The sequence below is a fragment of the Aquarana catesbeiana genome, linkage group LG06 (assembly GCF_042186555.1).
Source record: "Aquarana catesbeiana isolate 2022-GZ linkage group LG06, ASM4218655v1, whole genome shotgun sequence".
In the NCBI taxonomy this organism is placed as follows: Eukaryota; Metazoa; Chordata; class Amphibia; order Anura; family Ranidae; genus Aquarana; species Aquarana catesbeiana.
In genome coordinates, this window is record NC_133329.1 from 263,713,844 (window position 1) to 263,729,720 (window position 15,877).

The window sequence follows — 15,877 nt, forward strand, 5'->3', positions numbered from 1 at the left end:
CACTTAACGTTTCTACCCGGACAGAATAGTCCTAAAACTCCAGACCACTTTTATCCATGGGGTGTCTTTCTCCTTCCAATTTAACCAGGAAGTCAATTTGCAATCTTTCTTGGTTGAGTGAGAGAACCACATCCCCCTGGATGTTGAGATAACGCTGGTGACCTGCATGGCAGCTACCTTTTCATTCAGGAAAGCTGAAATATGTTCTTGGTTCCAGCATGGCTTAAGGCAGGGTCAGCATCAACACATTCAGTCGGGGGCGGAATCACAACCCATATTGCATGCTGCCATGAAGATGCACCAGGAAAGGAAAATTACGGAAAGGTGAGTATACAATTTTGTTTTCTAAGCCAGCAGATCCTTGTTCACAGACCAGGAAGTACACTGGTAGTTGGTTGCTGTTAGTTCACCATCTCCAAACTTAGATTTGTCTCAAACCAAACCTGATCCCTGTCAATATACTAAATCTTTTTTAGCAATCGAACCAGTGAAATAAGGGTCAAAAGTAACATTACATTAGTGATATATCCGTTTAAAATGTAAGCATGTGGGAAACATCCAATTTTACATTTTTGGGAAATGTAAATATCTACTTTAAAAGTGACCTTAGTGAAACTTGTATCAACTCACATTTGCTTTAAACATAGCAGAGGCAAAACACACTATGGATGATAAAGCATTTTGTAGGTTTTTTTTCTTTGGCAATTAAAGTATAACAACAAAGCTGCACAAAGATTCTTCAATTTTGTCTGGACTTTGCAAAATATGTAAACCTTGGCGATGAGGAGGTCTCCATTGTACAAATAAAAAGTAGGGTCCTAAAAAGTTCATGAAATACAGGTTGAGGGCTCATTAAGGGAAATAAATGGGGGATGCCTCTGCTAAACTCTCCCTTTGAGAATGCTAGTTTCCTGGTTATCATGATCATACTAAAGCCTCATCGTCAATGTTATCTTAGTCAGGGACCTAGGAAAAGTATAGAGACAATATGCTTTGTTGCAGGTCTGTGGCCTAAAAGACTGTCAGGTACTTAGCATTTCCAGAAAGAATAACAATGGCAGCCATTTTAATTGCCTCATTAATCAAAGGAAGAACACGAAATGTAGCTGTGTTGCCCTCTCTAAATACCTGTCTCATACCAGTTTATTCCAAGGTAAATAGAGATTTTATTTTACGGATCACAGTGGACCAACTCATTTTACCATAGACATGTAAAACAACCCTGACCCTACAGAGGAAAAAAAAAAAAAAAAAAAAAAAAAGTATCCAAAAATTGAATTCTACCTTGATAAAAAAAAAAAAAAGCAGATGTTCTAAAAATGGTGTTGGATAAAAGCATAATGAAAAAAATATTTACATATGCACAAAAAGTGCATCCACCCAAAGTAGAATGGTGTTAGGCAAAGAGCTGAAACAAATTGGTTATAAAGTGAAAATTTTCTGAGGACGTCACCTTTCACATAATAAGAAATGTTTACAAATTTTCAAAAGATTGCAGCATTTGTATTGCAATGCACGAGAAAAACGGATCCAAATAGTTGAGCTATAAAATTAACCGAGGTATTTGTAAATAAAAAAGAATTTTTAGAGATCCATGCCATAATCCTTAGCATGTGAGAAGACATTTAGACAAAGTGCCTTTATTCCCATTCCCAGGGTCTTCTCCAGCACTAAAACATACTGACAGCAGTTCATTAGAAAAAAAAAAAAGTCCACAATAATCTTTAATCTTCCTCTTCCTCCTCTTGCTTCACCTTTTTTTTCTTCTTCTTCTTTTTAGGAGGCTGTTAGAAGGAAAAAGTGCAAGAAAGACATATAAACATAATGATAAAAACCAAAGTAAAGTACACCTACTAACATGGAAGACTAAATGTAAGCGTCTATTTTGATTAGCCCTTGTACTGTACATGATGTAACAGATCTCAGCATCACATGCAAAAATAGTGTGTAGAATAAAATGCAACCCCTTTGATTTTGATATATACAGTCTTACACATGCTAGCTTGAAACTTCAAAAAGGTGAAAGAATGTATACACTTAAAAAAAGGAAACTGTGCCAAAACAAATACTCTACCGATGCTGCCAACCTTTTGAAAATACATATTTCAAAAATGCTTCCCAGAATCCATCTCTTGCATCAGTACTCTGACCTGGAGCAAGCAAGCATGCAACCATGGAGTTTACTCTTGATCTTCATGCTTGTTGTAGGTAAAAAAAAAAAAAAAAAAACACCTCAAAAGTACTGAAGACACTGGATACGCAAGACAACCAGGTAACTGGCGTTTACAGTAGCGGGTTAAAAATGGCAGCCTCAATATTGTCTCAGCAAGGGTTTCCTTTGACACTAAACTCAGCATTAACTTTAACCGTTTGCCGACCAGCCGCCACAGTTTTACTGTGGCAGAATGGCACGGGCAGGCAAATAGTCATTATGGTACGGCGCTCCTTTGGGCAGCCACTAGGGGTGCATGTGTGCTGCTTGCACCCGGAGTCGATGCGAGTGCCCGGCAGTCTCGATGACCGCCAGGCTCCCGCGATCGCTCGTAACATGACGAGAACCGCGACCTCTGTTTGTAAACACAGTGATCCCAGTTCTCTGAGGGGAGAAGTGACAGATTGTCTGTTCATACAAAGTCCCCTCCCCCCTTCAGTTAAAACACACACTAGGGAACACAATTAACCCCTTGATTGCGCCCCCCCCCGCCAGTGACAATTATACAGTATTCAATGCATTTTATAGCACGGATCGCTGTATAAATGCCAATGGTCCCAAAAATGTGTCAAAATTGTCCGATGTGTCCGGCGTAACGTCGCAGTCAGTATAAAAAAAAAAAAAAAAAAAAAAAAAAAAAAAAAAAAAATCGCAGATCGCCGCCATTACCAGTAAAAAATATAAAAATGCTATAAATCTATCCCCTATTTTGTAGACGCTATAACTTTTGCACAAACCAATATATGCTTATTGCTATTTTTATTACCAAAAATATGTAGAAGAATACATATCGACCTAAACTGAGAAAATTTGCTTTGGAAAAAAAAAAAAAAGGGGGATATTATAGAAAAAAAAAAAAATTACAAAATAGTGTTTTTGTTCAAAATTGTCACTCTCTGTTTATAGCGCAAAAAAATAAAAACCAGAGGTGATCAAATACCACAAAAAAAAAGAAAAAAAAAAAGAAAGCTATTTGTGGGGGGGGGGGGGGGGGACGGACGGACGGGGGGACGTCAATTTTGTTTGGGTACAACGTCGCATGACCGCGCAATTGTCAATTAAAGCGACAGAGTGCCGAATCGCAAAAAATGGTACAGTCATTGAGCAGCCAAATCCTCCGGGGCTGAAGCGGTTAAGATAGTAAGAGCCCAGTCATCCAAGCAGATTATTCCATCCCCGGCCATTCTTATACTACTCCACTAATCTATTACCTCAGCTGTGCTAGTTGTAGGCTCTTCCTCTGCTTGTTCTTCCTCTTCTACTTTTATTTTAATTTTCTTCTTTTTTTTCTTTGGGGTCGACTCAACTTCTTCTGGTTCTGAAAGAAAAAAAAAAAAAAATAAATAAAAAAAACACGTTTAGCCAAAATCAAGCATTTCTAAGAATCTATTAAAAACAAATCAGCATATGATCACTTGCCTTCTGCCGCTTCTATCTCTGTTATTTTGGGTTTCTTGGCTTTTTTCGCTTTGACCTCAACTGGCTGCTCCTCTTCTTGCTCAACCTCCTCAAACTTTCGTTTCTTGGGGACAGAAGGCAAAGTGGAATCCCCTGATGGGTCATAGGTCCTCACTTCACTGAAAAGCACACATACCAATAACGTGTTAAAACTAGTTATTCATTTCAATAAATAGGCCTGAAAATCTTTTAAAGATAAAATTAGGAAGAGAAATACAGCACAAACTTTCTAGTCATCTGATGCATCACAAATGTTGTTCTTTACCACTTGCCATAAGCATATACACAGCCTGCCAGCAAGTGGTTATATCAAGATCATGACAGCTGCAGCCATATTCTTAGTATCTTTTTTTTTTACGGCGATTCGCTGTCTAGTAAAAGTGACCCAGGCAGCTCTACAGCCACCTGTCCACTTTTACGGTATTCAGAAGGGCCGTCCCCACCTCCCTCTGCTAGTAAAACGGCCAGGATTGCTTCACACAGAGGAGATTAAGCAACATCCATTCCCCAATCTTCTCTGATAAATGAAGCTGGAAGCGATAAGGTTGTCACTTCTGATTTCAGAACGGTCATCTGTGCTTGGTTAACTGCTCTGGAGGCAGGGAAGATATTGGGAATCTAACAAGAACCCCTGCCCCCCACACAAATGTAAACAGCGACTGGACCACACATGTGAAGTATCCCCAGGAACATCAGAGTGACTGCAATAATTCTAGGGCCATTATCCATAATTAACTCACACTGATAAGCTGTAAAGACTTTTAAAGTCTTGACTATAAGAAATAGGGTTGCACCGATACTAGTATCGGTGCCGATACCGAGCATTTGCATGAGTACTTGTACTAATGCTCCAATGCCTAATCCGAAAACCTAGGCAGTCGGGAATGATCGGTGGGGAAGTTAGTATAGATTTCAATAAAGCAGCAGACAGCTGCTTCTCCTCCTCTCCCGGGCTTTCAGCCGCTTTATTGAAATCTATACAGGGAGACTGGTTTACGATGCTTCAGTTTATGAATGAACATGAGCCTCTGTCTCCTGTCCATTCATCTTCAGTGCAGCTGAGACTGCAGAGAAAGGGACTGGGGAATCTGTGTCCTCGGTCCCTTTCCCTGTCTCAAAGGGGAGATGTCAGGGTCTGTTTAGACCACTGATATCTCACCAAAGCCACCCCCACCCCCCCCCCCCCAACTGGGTTGATTAAATATTTATTAAATTTTTTTCTTTTAAGTAAAATTGTAATAAAATAAAAAACACTGACACCGTCCCGATTGCTTTCTCCGGAACCATAAAATACCTTCGAGGCCTGGTTGACCATCCTGCTGTTCAGTGGTGCTGAGATGTGGAGTCTGCAGAGCAAGTCTATGTGAGGTAACTAATAGGCGTTTAGGATATTGGTCAACCAGTGCACAGATAAGAGGGCAGTTAACTAAGCCAGCTAACAGTAAAGGCTGTGATTACAACGGTTAACAGGCAGCAATAAAGTTGGGACACAATTTTTTGCCCAGCCAATATCTTCAAAATCAGCGCTTGTGTACCTTTGTAGCTGCAGTCACACTTTGCACTTAAGTACTTGTCTAAGCCCCCTTTTCAGCAGTAACTTGATAGCCACCTATATTATAAAACAAAGCATAAGCTCTGGAATGCTGTCAGGGAGGTTAACAGAGTGCCGAGAGAACCAAACTGCACAACATCAGTACTCTTCTTGTAAATGTTAAGAGTTATTAGACAGTGTCTACATATGTCAGTGAGGTTGTTATAAAGCTCATTTACGGCTTGTTAAAAAAAAGAATGTGGAAATACTTGAATGGCCATTCCCTTAACTTTTGCACACTATCCAGGGCACTTTTTTCATCTATGGTCCAGCATATGAGAATGAACGGGAAAACTCTGGACAGCCACATTCCAAAGAAAACTTCTTTTGCTCAAAGTGCTTACTCATAGAAGCATGCTATGAGTAAGCACTCTCCGTAGTGTGAAAGCGCATCAGCTCCTGTCTGTATCTCCTTGCTGTGGCCTGTACAGTGTGATCCCGATTTTTCAATAAAGGCAAAAGAAATTTTCTTTGGAGTGCAGCTGTCCAGATTTCCCGTTCATTTTCATTTGCTATACACATTAGCCAGCACCTGGGGCTCTTCAATTCCAGAGGGGAAGTCTTTGTTTCAGCTGACCGGCCTGAAACGGTGATATCCCTTTCTTCATATGGTCCAGCATAGGTTAACTTTAAAACGCAGTGTCTTCTCTACCTGCTTTTTGTGCCCAAGGCTGGGTTCACATAGAGTGGATCCATTGGACAGATTCCACCAGCTCAGTGATGGCCTGATCGGATCCATCTGAAAAACAGACAGGCTGATCCGAGCGGGTCGATCGTGTAAAAAGGGGCCTTAGTGTGGAGATTTAATTTAACATCATGCTTTAGGGGAAACATTTCTGACAACTTCTAGCAGGCCAATCGTGTAATAGGTGCCTTAATGCGGAGATATAATTTAACTTCATGTCTCAGGGAAAAATTCCTGACAACTTCTAAAAATTGGCCATAAAATAACCTTCAGCCTCAGAAGTATCCTCAAAAAAGGAGTACCAAGTAACATAAAAAGAAAACCGCTCCAAAGCCCAACCACAACCCAAAATTTACAAAATAAAATTACCTTTTGTGCTGATATTTGTCTGCCCTGGCAAGTGCTTTTCCAGTGCCGCTTATTCTTTTCAGCTGGGGGAGGGGGTAAAAAGAATAATTCAGTAGGATAACTAAAATATTACTGATTATAATAATGGAAAATACATATACTGGAGTGACACAAAAGTGGAAAAAAAATGTCTCAGATGAGGTAGTGACTGATATTGCCCTCATAGAAATATCAGGCAATATTAATAAGTCATCATCATAGACAACAGTAAGTTGTACTCCATTTACATCACATACCCCTTTCTCCTCCAGATTTCGAAGACGCACTTCCAATTTTGCTCTCGTCTCTACCCCCAGCTGAGCATTTGTGTCCTCCCCAAGGGCATCATATCTGATAGCAAGAGCCGCCTTGGCTGCCAGCATGCGGGATATCTATGTGGGGGGGGAAAGAATAAAAAATTAGTGTGCAAAGAAAATTGCTTATGGAATGCTTAAAGTGATACTAAACTCGCATTTTTTTTTTTTTTTTTTGTTAAAAAAAAAAAAAAAGCCAAACATGTTATACTTACCTGCTCTGTGCAGTGGTTTTGTACAGGGCAGCCCAGATCCTCTTCTTGGGTCCCTCTTTGGTCTCTTCCCTCCAGTTGAGTGCCCCCACAGCAAGCAGCTTACTATGGGGGCACCCAAGCTAAGCCGCAGTTCCTTGTGTCCATTCAGACAGAGCCGTGGCCTGGCCCCACCCCCCGCTCTCCTTACTGGCTCACTGACTTTGACAGCAGCGGGAGCCAATGGCACTTCACTGCTGTCTCAGCCAAGGAGGGAGAATCCCGGACAGCTGAGTCTCTTGTGCCATACCGCTGGATCGAGATGGGGCTCAGGTATTATGGGGGCTGCTGCACACAGAAGGCTTATCTTAATGCATAGGATGCATCAAGATATAAAAACTGCAGCCTTCAGAACCACTTTAAAGAAGTGACTGCAACAGCACTCCGAGTTAGATCTGTTCACCCTTGTTGTTGGGCCTGTTGGCACAGTTGTTTGCCTTGTTGTTGCCCATACTTCCTATTTACTGCCTGATCCCAGGGTCTATGAATATCAAGCCTGTGTCCTGTACTCTACAATTAGCATAAAAAGAATTGATTTACCTGTAAATTCCATATCTTGGCATACAGTACAGAGCACAGGCCATACTCCCCTCTGTTCCTCTACATTGCTTGCTACAAAATTGAAGACTCGTGTAGTGGTATAGGAAACCACCCAGGAGTTGTACCCTCAAAATATTTGCCTTTGTCCAGTCATTTGAAGGTACCAGACTATAACCCAGGGTCAATGAATATCAAGCCCGTGTCCTGTACGCCAAGATATAGATATTAAAGGCCATCAAAATCTCAAATTTTTTTAGCCATTTAATTATACAAAATAGTCATATTTTCAGATGTCAGTGTTTTGTTAGAAAGTCCATTGAATGTTTGCAGGTGGATCTAAGAAACATGTTTTAGCAAAATAGGGTGCAAATTAAAGCTTTAACATACATAAAATTACAGTCCTATAAATGTCCTGCACTATAAATTCATACAGTTTACCTCTGTCACAAGCCAAATTTCTTCCTCCTGGACTTGTCTCCACTGATCAGGCTTAATGTAAATGGAGTTACAGTAAAACCTTGGATTGCGAGCATAATTCGTTCCGGAAACATGCTTGTAATCCAAAGCACTTGTATAACAAAGTGAATTTTCCCATACGAAATAATGGAAACTCAGATGATTCGTTCCACAACCATTTATTCATAGGTCTTTCAGTTTATAGTAGATATAAAAAGATTACAGCAATGTGATAGTTTGTGTAACCATAAAATGTCCATTTACAAATGGCAGCCTCCACCACAGGGGGATTAGAACCAAAATCCAGCAGGAGATAGGAGTAGAAAAGAGAAGAGACGCATCTAAGTGTAGCAATATGGTTACATTTAAGCATTTAGCAACTCACATTGTTGTTGATTAAAACTGGCACATCTAAGTATGCAGGCATCTGGGGTAAAGATGTCCACATAGACCATCATCCGCACCGCCGGCTCTCACTGCTGTCAGTCTGCAATCGTGATCAGAAAGACTACCCTGCAGTAGAGCGATCTGAAAGTGAGGCGTAGAGCGCAGCGTGGAAAGGATGATGATCTATGTGGACAGCTTTACCCGGGATGCCTGCATACTGAGATGTGCCTGTTTTAATCATCAACCAGTTGCTAAATGTTGTACCTTCATTAAATGTAATCATATTACTACACTTAGATGCACCACTCTTCTCTTTTATACTCTGTTGTGACATGACACTACTTGTATATCAAGACAATTTACTTGTCTTGCAAAACGCTCTCAAACCAAGTTACTCTCAATCCAAGGTTTCACTGTATTTTGATTAAAAGGGGTGCCCTGCGATGTAAATAGGAAGACAGAATTATAAATGGGTGTAATGTGATGTAAACGGGGGACTGTATTGTGAAGAATGGGACCGATTTAAAAGGGGTGCACTGTGATGTAAATAGGGTGAATGTATTGTGAAGGGGTGCCTTGAGACGTAAAGGGGGGAACTGTACTGTAAAGGGGTGCACTGATGTAAATGGATGGATTGTATAGTAAAATGGGGAACTTTGATGCCGGGGGGGGGGTGATATGTGATATAAAAGGGGAGCACTGTAATGTAAGGGGCCTTTTAACACTGCCCTGCAGCCCAAAATACTGCTGTCTATACAGAGTTGAGATGAACAGCTGGTGGCAGAGGGCTATTGCATCACACGGCTCCACTTTTTTTTTTTTTACAGCAGTGACAAACCCCATGCAGTGGAGCAAAATTATGCAAACATGTTGCCCAACACTGCACAGCTCTGGTATGCAATGAAACACTGTTCTCGTCTGAACATGACACACTGTCATTGCAGTTACCTGCACTGTAAAGAAAGGGGGGTGGGGGGTGGGGGTGATGGGGGAATGTGATGTGAAGAGGGGCGAGTTATTGCATAAATAGGAGATTCAAACCTCTGCTTGAAGAAAATTATACTGACCGGACTTCCCTTTTACAACAGGGCTCTAGGCAGTAGAGTGTGCAACCTGTGTTGTGATTTAGTACCTGGCCATCTACCTATCTTTGCTAGTACAGAGTCCAATCACTTGAAGGTACCATGCTATAATGCCAGGTTTATGAATATCAAACCTGTCCTGTATGAATTAAGACAATTTGATACTGAAGTTGTCTGGCAGCAGATTAACCAAGAACATAATACAGTACTTTGAAGAACAGTCCTCCCAAAGACATGGTTTATGCCCATTAAAAATAATACCACAGAACCATTTTCTAATGTCCATCAAAAAGGGATCAACTAAGGCAAGAGGACATAAAATTGTTTCAAGCAGTAAATCTCACAAGACTCACCTTTCCCTTATTCTTAGGTGTAGTCTGTCCAACTAGGGAAGCATGGTAAATGAGACCATATTTAGGAGTGTCCCTTTTGGTCTTCAATGCTCTAAACAATGCCTTTTCTGCTCCCAAGATCTGCACAGTAGAAGCCGGGTGTTTTGCTAGATTTAGAAGGGAACCTGGAAAATAAACACACATGATCAGGTAATCCAGAACCTTATTTTAAGGGCCCATGTAGACCTGTCTTTTCTGATACACTAATCTGTAATGCATTAAGGCAGCACAATCAAACTTAATGCACCAGAACGAACCCATGATTGAACATGCACCATTTTTGCCTAATGCGGCACACAATACATGTCAGTACACTGCCAAAAGATGTGTGTAAGAGTTGAGCAAATACGTGTTGGGGCGACCTTTACAGTATATGGTTATATATTTTGCTGATATATATATATATATATGTGTAATACATACATATACACACAATTTATTGAGTTTGAGGTTTATATTTGGAGATTGAACACACCCTATTGCTTGGATACACCACTTAGGATTATTGACAAAATTTTTGGGCAAGTGCAGAGTGTTTTTAGTTTTTTTTTTTTTTTTTTTTTTTTTTTTTAACCATATACAGATTTGTGCACATATTTTGCACAAGAACACTCACCTGCATGAGCAATAAGTCTGGCACCAACTAACTCTCCTACTAATATAGTAAGGTTAGGGGCTATGGCCATCATTCTGTTCTTGAGATAATCGTAAAGCTGTGATCTGTACTCTGTAATCTCAATCACCTGCACACAGGAAAAAAAAAAAAAAAAAAAAAAAACCTGGATTAAATCAAACTGCCTAAAAGTTAACATTTTACTGCAAATTAAAGAGGTGAAGCCGAAGACCCGGTTCACACAGATGCGACTAGTCATGCGATCTGACAGTTCCAAATCACACGACAAGTCGTAACCTATGGTCGGCAATGGAACCTTTCAAACTGGTGCGATTCAGTTTTTTACGCACCAATTTGATATAAAAAAATGTTCCTGCACTATTTTCTGCGATTTCAGGTGTGACTTGCATAGACATCTGGTGCATGATGTCAGGGAAGTCGCACTGCTTCAAACGAAGTAGCACGATTTCAAAGCAGCAGTGTGAACCATGTCTTAGGAAAGGAATTAGGTTAGGTATGAAGTACACCCCCAACCACATACATTAGGTGGAGGTGTTCTGTATTTCAGAAGTAGCCAGATAATAGCTGATGAAGACTGAGATCACACTGCAGAGTGCACATAGCAGCACTGCATTTAGGATCAACAGGTATTTTTCTGCACTTATAAAACAGATAACACAATTCACCTTCCATGGTAAACTTAGGCACAAATAAGAGCTTATTGTTAGAGCTACACTTACACCACCCTAGATTTGAAGAGCACTCAATACACCTAAAACAGTTTGACCTTGAGTAAGTTTTTCAACTTTCCATCTATTAAATCTTCTGCTCTTGTTTTAACTTTGTATATATTAACTTTGGATAGTAAAACTTTTTTTCTGCCAGTAAATACCTTAGACAGCCCACTTCCTGTTTGGTAAAAAGCCTAGGCTTAAGACATGCACAGCTCTTAGAGTTTCCCAGGAAAGTAGGGGGGATAAGTCATAAGAGGGCCAATGAGAGCTGCAGGGCTGAAGGTGTGCCTCTGTGTAAACCCAGGAAGTGAACAGGTAGCAGCTTCAGACGCTCACAGTTAAAATGGTTGCAGCCAGACTCCATGGGAGAAGATTTCTGCAGCATATTTGGCAAGTACAGAATTACAGTATATCTAAAATATGCAAAGTGGTTGGAGGGAAGCTTCAGAATGGCAAAGATGTTTTTATTACAAGTTACGTGAGCAGACTGCAGTTAGTCTTTAAAAATCCTATTGGTACTAATTATAGATGGAAACTGAGGACATGGTTATTAAAATACCCGCTTAGAGCAGCCACCAAGCTGTATATTTTAGTGACTTTCAGGTTCATTTTTTTCTGTAAACCTACTGTTACTTTCACATTTGTATTTCCTAAAAACATTATACTGTACATATTTTAGGTAGGCTAGGTGCCAGAGACTTTTTTAAACATCTGAAAAACAAAAAATTTTTTTTTTAAGTACTTAATTTTATTAACTGTCATAAAATTGTTTAATGATGGCATTTTGTCAACTTAAGGGCCAGTTCACACCATATGAAAAAAAAAAAAAAGGAGGCAGTTTGGATGCATTCCAGAGGCTTTAATGCATTGCAGTGCATTCCCTCCCACTCTTTTCTCTTAATCTTAAAAGGACATGTGTGTTCCAGTGCATTTTTGATGCTTTTTATAGCCTTACAGTACAGTCCAGGAAAAATGTAGCATGTTCTAATTGTTTTCCAGAACTGGCAAGCACTGGTGTAAACTATGCCATTGAAAACAATATAACATACTTTCCATGCGTTTTTGAAGCAGAAAAAAAAAAACACGCACTGGACAGCATGTGGTATGAACTGGCCCTTCTATTATTTTAGAAGAGGCGGACTGATTTTACAAAGCACTATGTGATAACTACCTGGTCACACAAGTGTAGGATGTTGTTTATATCCTCCTCCGATACCTCCGTACCCATAGAAATTTCAGCAGCAGCTTTAACTTCTGCCTCTACCTCCTCTGGCAGATACTCAGAGAGGTCAAATGTAGCAAAGTTAACTCTATCACCTATTGGAAAAGAAAATGACTGTAGTAAATGAGCAAGCTATGAACAAAATACTAAATTCACTGATACAACATTTAGCATGATATATAGTCCCTTCCTGAGTCTGGTACAGAATCTGTAGCTACCTGTCCTAAAAAAACAAAAAAAAAAAAACAAAAAAAAACAAAAAAAAAAAACACCCCACCAAAGTGACCAGAAGCTATACGACTTAGCAAGTGTATAGTTCTCAAACTCTATCAGGCAATTAGACATGAATCATCATCACTGGCCAGAGGTTGCTGTAAAACTAGTTTGAGAGATTCAAGAAAACATCCCTTCTTACTAAACTTGAGAACTCTCAGTTTAAGTGTTGACGCCCAGCACGACAACCATAGCAATTATAATAGAAATGTTGGTCAAACTTTTTTTTACCAGAATTTCAAACTGAATTCACACACACACACACACACACACACTTTTTCAATGGTTCCACACATCAAGAATAAAAAGATACAATTTTGTCCCAGTTAACTAGGTTTTAAAATTTAGTTTTTCAAAATTCTCTTGGTAGAAAATTCTGCAGCCATCCCATTTCAATACACTGAAAATAGCAAGCCTACATATTACACTTAACTTTAAACAGAAAATGTAGACCAAACCAATAAAATTACAAGTTAGTTGGACACATCCACACAATCAAATGCAAAATAGTTATACTTTATGCATCATATTTTGTGTACAGATATGAACTTACCAACAGCTTTAAGACACTTGCAGTATGCCAGGTTGTCAGTGATAATTTTGCCAAGCTCAGGGAAGTGCCAACCATACCATTCTCGGCAACGCATTATGTAATTGTTCAACTCTTTATCCAAATCATCCAGAAGAGCTTGGGTTAAAGAAAGAAGTCATACTTACTGTTACAATAAATTACATTTTCATCAGTAAAGTTACTTTAACCTTTTTCTTACATATGGCTTGTACAATCATTGTATCCACTTTGTCTGGACTAAATTTGAGTTTGTATCGAGAAAGACTGTAGAAAAAGAAATATAACAATCAGCATCAGGAGTTATTCCACAATAAAGCAAACTGCAGAATTATAACATTACTATCCTTGATACAAGTTTACTAAAGCCACTTAAACTGGATTTTGTAGAGGTTTTCACACCTTAATTGGTAATCTAGCAAGAGAAAAGTAAAAAAAAAAAAAAACTTAAAAGCAGAGCTCCACCCATTTAAAAGTTAGAAGCTACAAAAAGTGTAGTGGCTGACTTTTAATAACCAGACTCATGGTCCAGCGATGCGGGCACATGAAGCCTCGCTCCTCTCCCCCGGCATTTTAACTGTGGGCGCCAGCCATGCTGTGAATGGCTGGGCAATCTTCTGGGACCTGTGACGTGTCCCAGAAGATTGCAGGGAGGGGGGAGAGGTTATCTTCCTTCCGGCACCGCGGCACCAGGGGAGGAAGTGGGAGCCCCCCCCCCCCAAAAAAAAGCGCAAATGTGGCATGTCAGGGGGTCACCAGCACTTAAAGCAGAAGTTCCATTTTTGGGTGGAACTCTGCTTTCACTGAATATACTATATATATACACACACACACACACACACACACACACATACATATATACACACACACACTTTCCAGACCTTTGATGTGGTGGTTGAATTTGTTTCTTTATCCCCCTTTTTTGATGGTAATCTTGCAATTAACCACTTCAGCCCCGGTAGGATTTAGCCCCTTAATGACCAGAGAACTTCACAGTTTGGCACTGCGCTGCTTTAACTGGTAATTACACGGTTATGCAATGCTGTACCCAAACAAAGTTTAGGTCCTTATTTTCCCGCAAATAGAGCTTTCTTTTGGTGGTATCTGATCACCTCTGGGATTTTTATTTTTTGCGATAAACGAAAAAAAGACTGAAAGTTATTGGATTTTTGACGTACCGTAATCCATTTCTCTGAGTTCATTGACAGACACAGCGCTTCCTTATTCAGATCCATAGGGACGTCCCAAAGCAGTGCCAAACATGAGGGGTGGAGCAGCCAACAAATAACAGGCCAACCAGATAACCGTAGCTCAACGAGAACAACTGGAGCCCAACCCGAACAGCAAGAAACCCTTTCAAGAGGGATAGACCCCCTAGACCACAGCACCTTGCGGCCAAATGAGGCAGTCGCAGATGCCAGCACATCCACTTTTTTCTGAATGTGTGCACCAACGACCATGTGGCCGCCTTGCAAACTTGCATCATTGACGCTTGATGACGGAAGGCCCAGGAGGCACTCAGCACTCGAGTAGAGTGCGTCTTCACCGGAGGGAGGGGGGGGGGGGGGGCGTCCCCTACCCCTGATAGAATAATAGGCCTGAGTCACCGTCTGGCTGATCCATCTAGAAAAGGTCGCAGAGGCCCATCCATGATCACAAACAGGGAGTCTGACCTCCGAAAGGACTCAGTGGCAGCCAAATACACCCTGAACGCCCGAACCACATCCAGGGCGTGCAAGGCAAATTCCCTCGGATGTTGCGGCCTGGGACACAGGGAATCCAACACAATGTCCTCATTTAAAATGAAAATCAGAAACAACGTTTGGAAAGAACGAAGGACAAGGACGAAGAACCACCTTGTCTTTGTAAATCACCAGGTAGGGCGTACCACAGGATAACGCCAATTCCGACACTCTGCGAGCAGAAGTGATAGCCACCAAGAAAGTGACAGTGAGCAGGGGAATTTATCAAATATTCTCAAAAGGAGGCTTCTGTAGAACAGAAAGCAACAGATTCAAGTCCCAAGGTGGCAAAGGGGACCGCACCAGTGGAGTCACATGTCGAACCCCCCAAATGAAGGTACGCACCAGGGAATATGAAGCCAGGGGACGTTGAAATAAAACTGCCAAAGCAGACACCTGGCACTTGATAGTGCTCAAGGCCAAATTCTTTTTAACGACCCGTTGAAGGAAAGGCAAAATCCATGCCACCGAAAAGGAACATGGGTGAACGCCCACCAATTCACACCATGAAACGTACGCTTTCCACGTACGATAATATTTCTTCCTGGAAGTAGACTTCCTAGCTTTAAGTAGTGTCTGAATCACCGATGCAGGTAAGCCTCTATCCTTCAGCACTTGACTTTCAACAGCCAGGCTGTTAAAGCAAGCGATGGTAAAGCAGGGTGGAAGATCATCCTTTGGGATAGCAGATCCTCTCTGAGAGGCAGCCGACAGGGGGAGTCTGCGACCAGGACCAACAAGACCGGTCCGGGGCTACTAGAATGACCGGAATTCCTTTGGCCTCGATCCTGCGTAAGCCACGGCAGAAGCTTTAGGAGGAAAGGGGTAGATCAGACGATACTGGCCCCTCCAGAGTGCGTCTGTGGCGTCCGCCAGAGGATCCAGAGACATGGCCACAAACCGCTGCACCTTTGTTGATACCAACAGATCTACCTCTGGAATGCCCCAGCGCAGGCATATCTGTTAAAAA

At 41.0% G+C, this 15,877-nt stretch overlaps 1 protein-coding gene and 1 non-coding gene across 2 annotated transcripts in view; both read right to left on the reverse strand.

The window, feature by feature from the left end:
• Positions 1 to 516: 516 nt before the first annotated feature.
• The window catches only part of NOP58 (NOP58 ribonucleoprotein), a 28,152-nt gene continuing 12,791 nt past the window's right edge, over positions 517 to 15,877 (reverse strand). Inside the window, exons 6-15 of the mRNA XM_073633289.1 lie at positions 13,368 to 13,432; positions 13,151 to 13,285; positions 12,274 to 12,419; positions 10,372 to 10,498; positions 9,717 to 9,880; positions 6,591 to 6,725; positions 6,316 to 6,377; positions 3,632 to 3,789; positions 3,424 to 3,530; positions 517 to 1,784 (exon numbers count right to left, since the gene is read on the reverse strand). Coding sequence (XP_073489390.1) covers positions 1,725 to 1,784; positions 3,424 to 3,530; positions 3,632 to 3,789; positions 6,316 to 6,377; positions 6,591 to 6,725; positions 9,717 to 9,880; positions 10,372 to 10,498; positions 12,274 to 12,419; positions 13,151 to 13,285; positions 13,368 to 13,432 — 1,159 coding nt within the window. The 3' untranslated portion in view covers positions 517 to 1,724. The remainder of the gene's footprint in view (positions 1,785 to 3,423; positions 3,531 to 3,631; positions 3,790 to 6,315; positions 6,378 to 6,590; positions 6,726 to 9,716; positions 9,881 to 10,371; positions 10,499 to 12,273; positions 12,420 to 13,150; positions 13,286 to 13,367; positions 13,433 to 15,877) is intronic.
• Positions 6,480 to 6,561, reverse strand: LOC141101951 (small nucleolar RNA SNORD11B). The gene has a single exon (XR_012235077.1). It is a non-coding gene; the product is annotated as a small nucleolar RNA SNORD11B (small nucleolar RNA).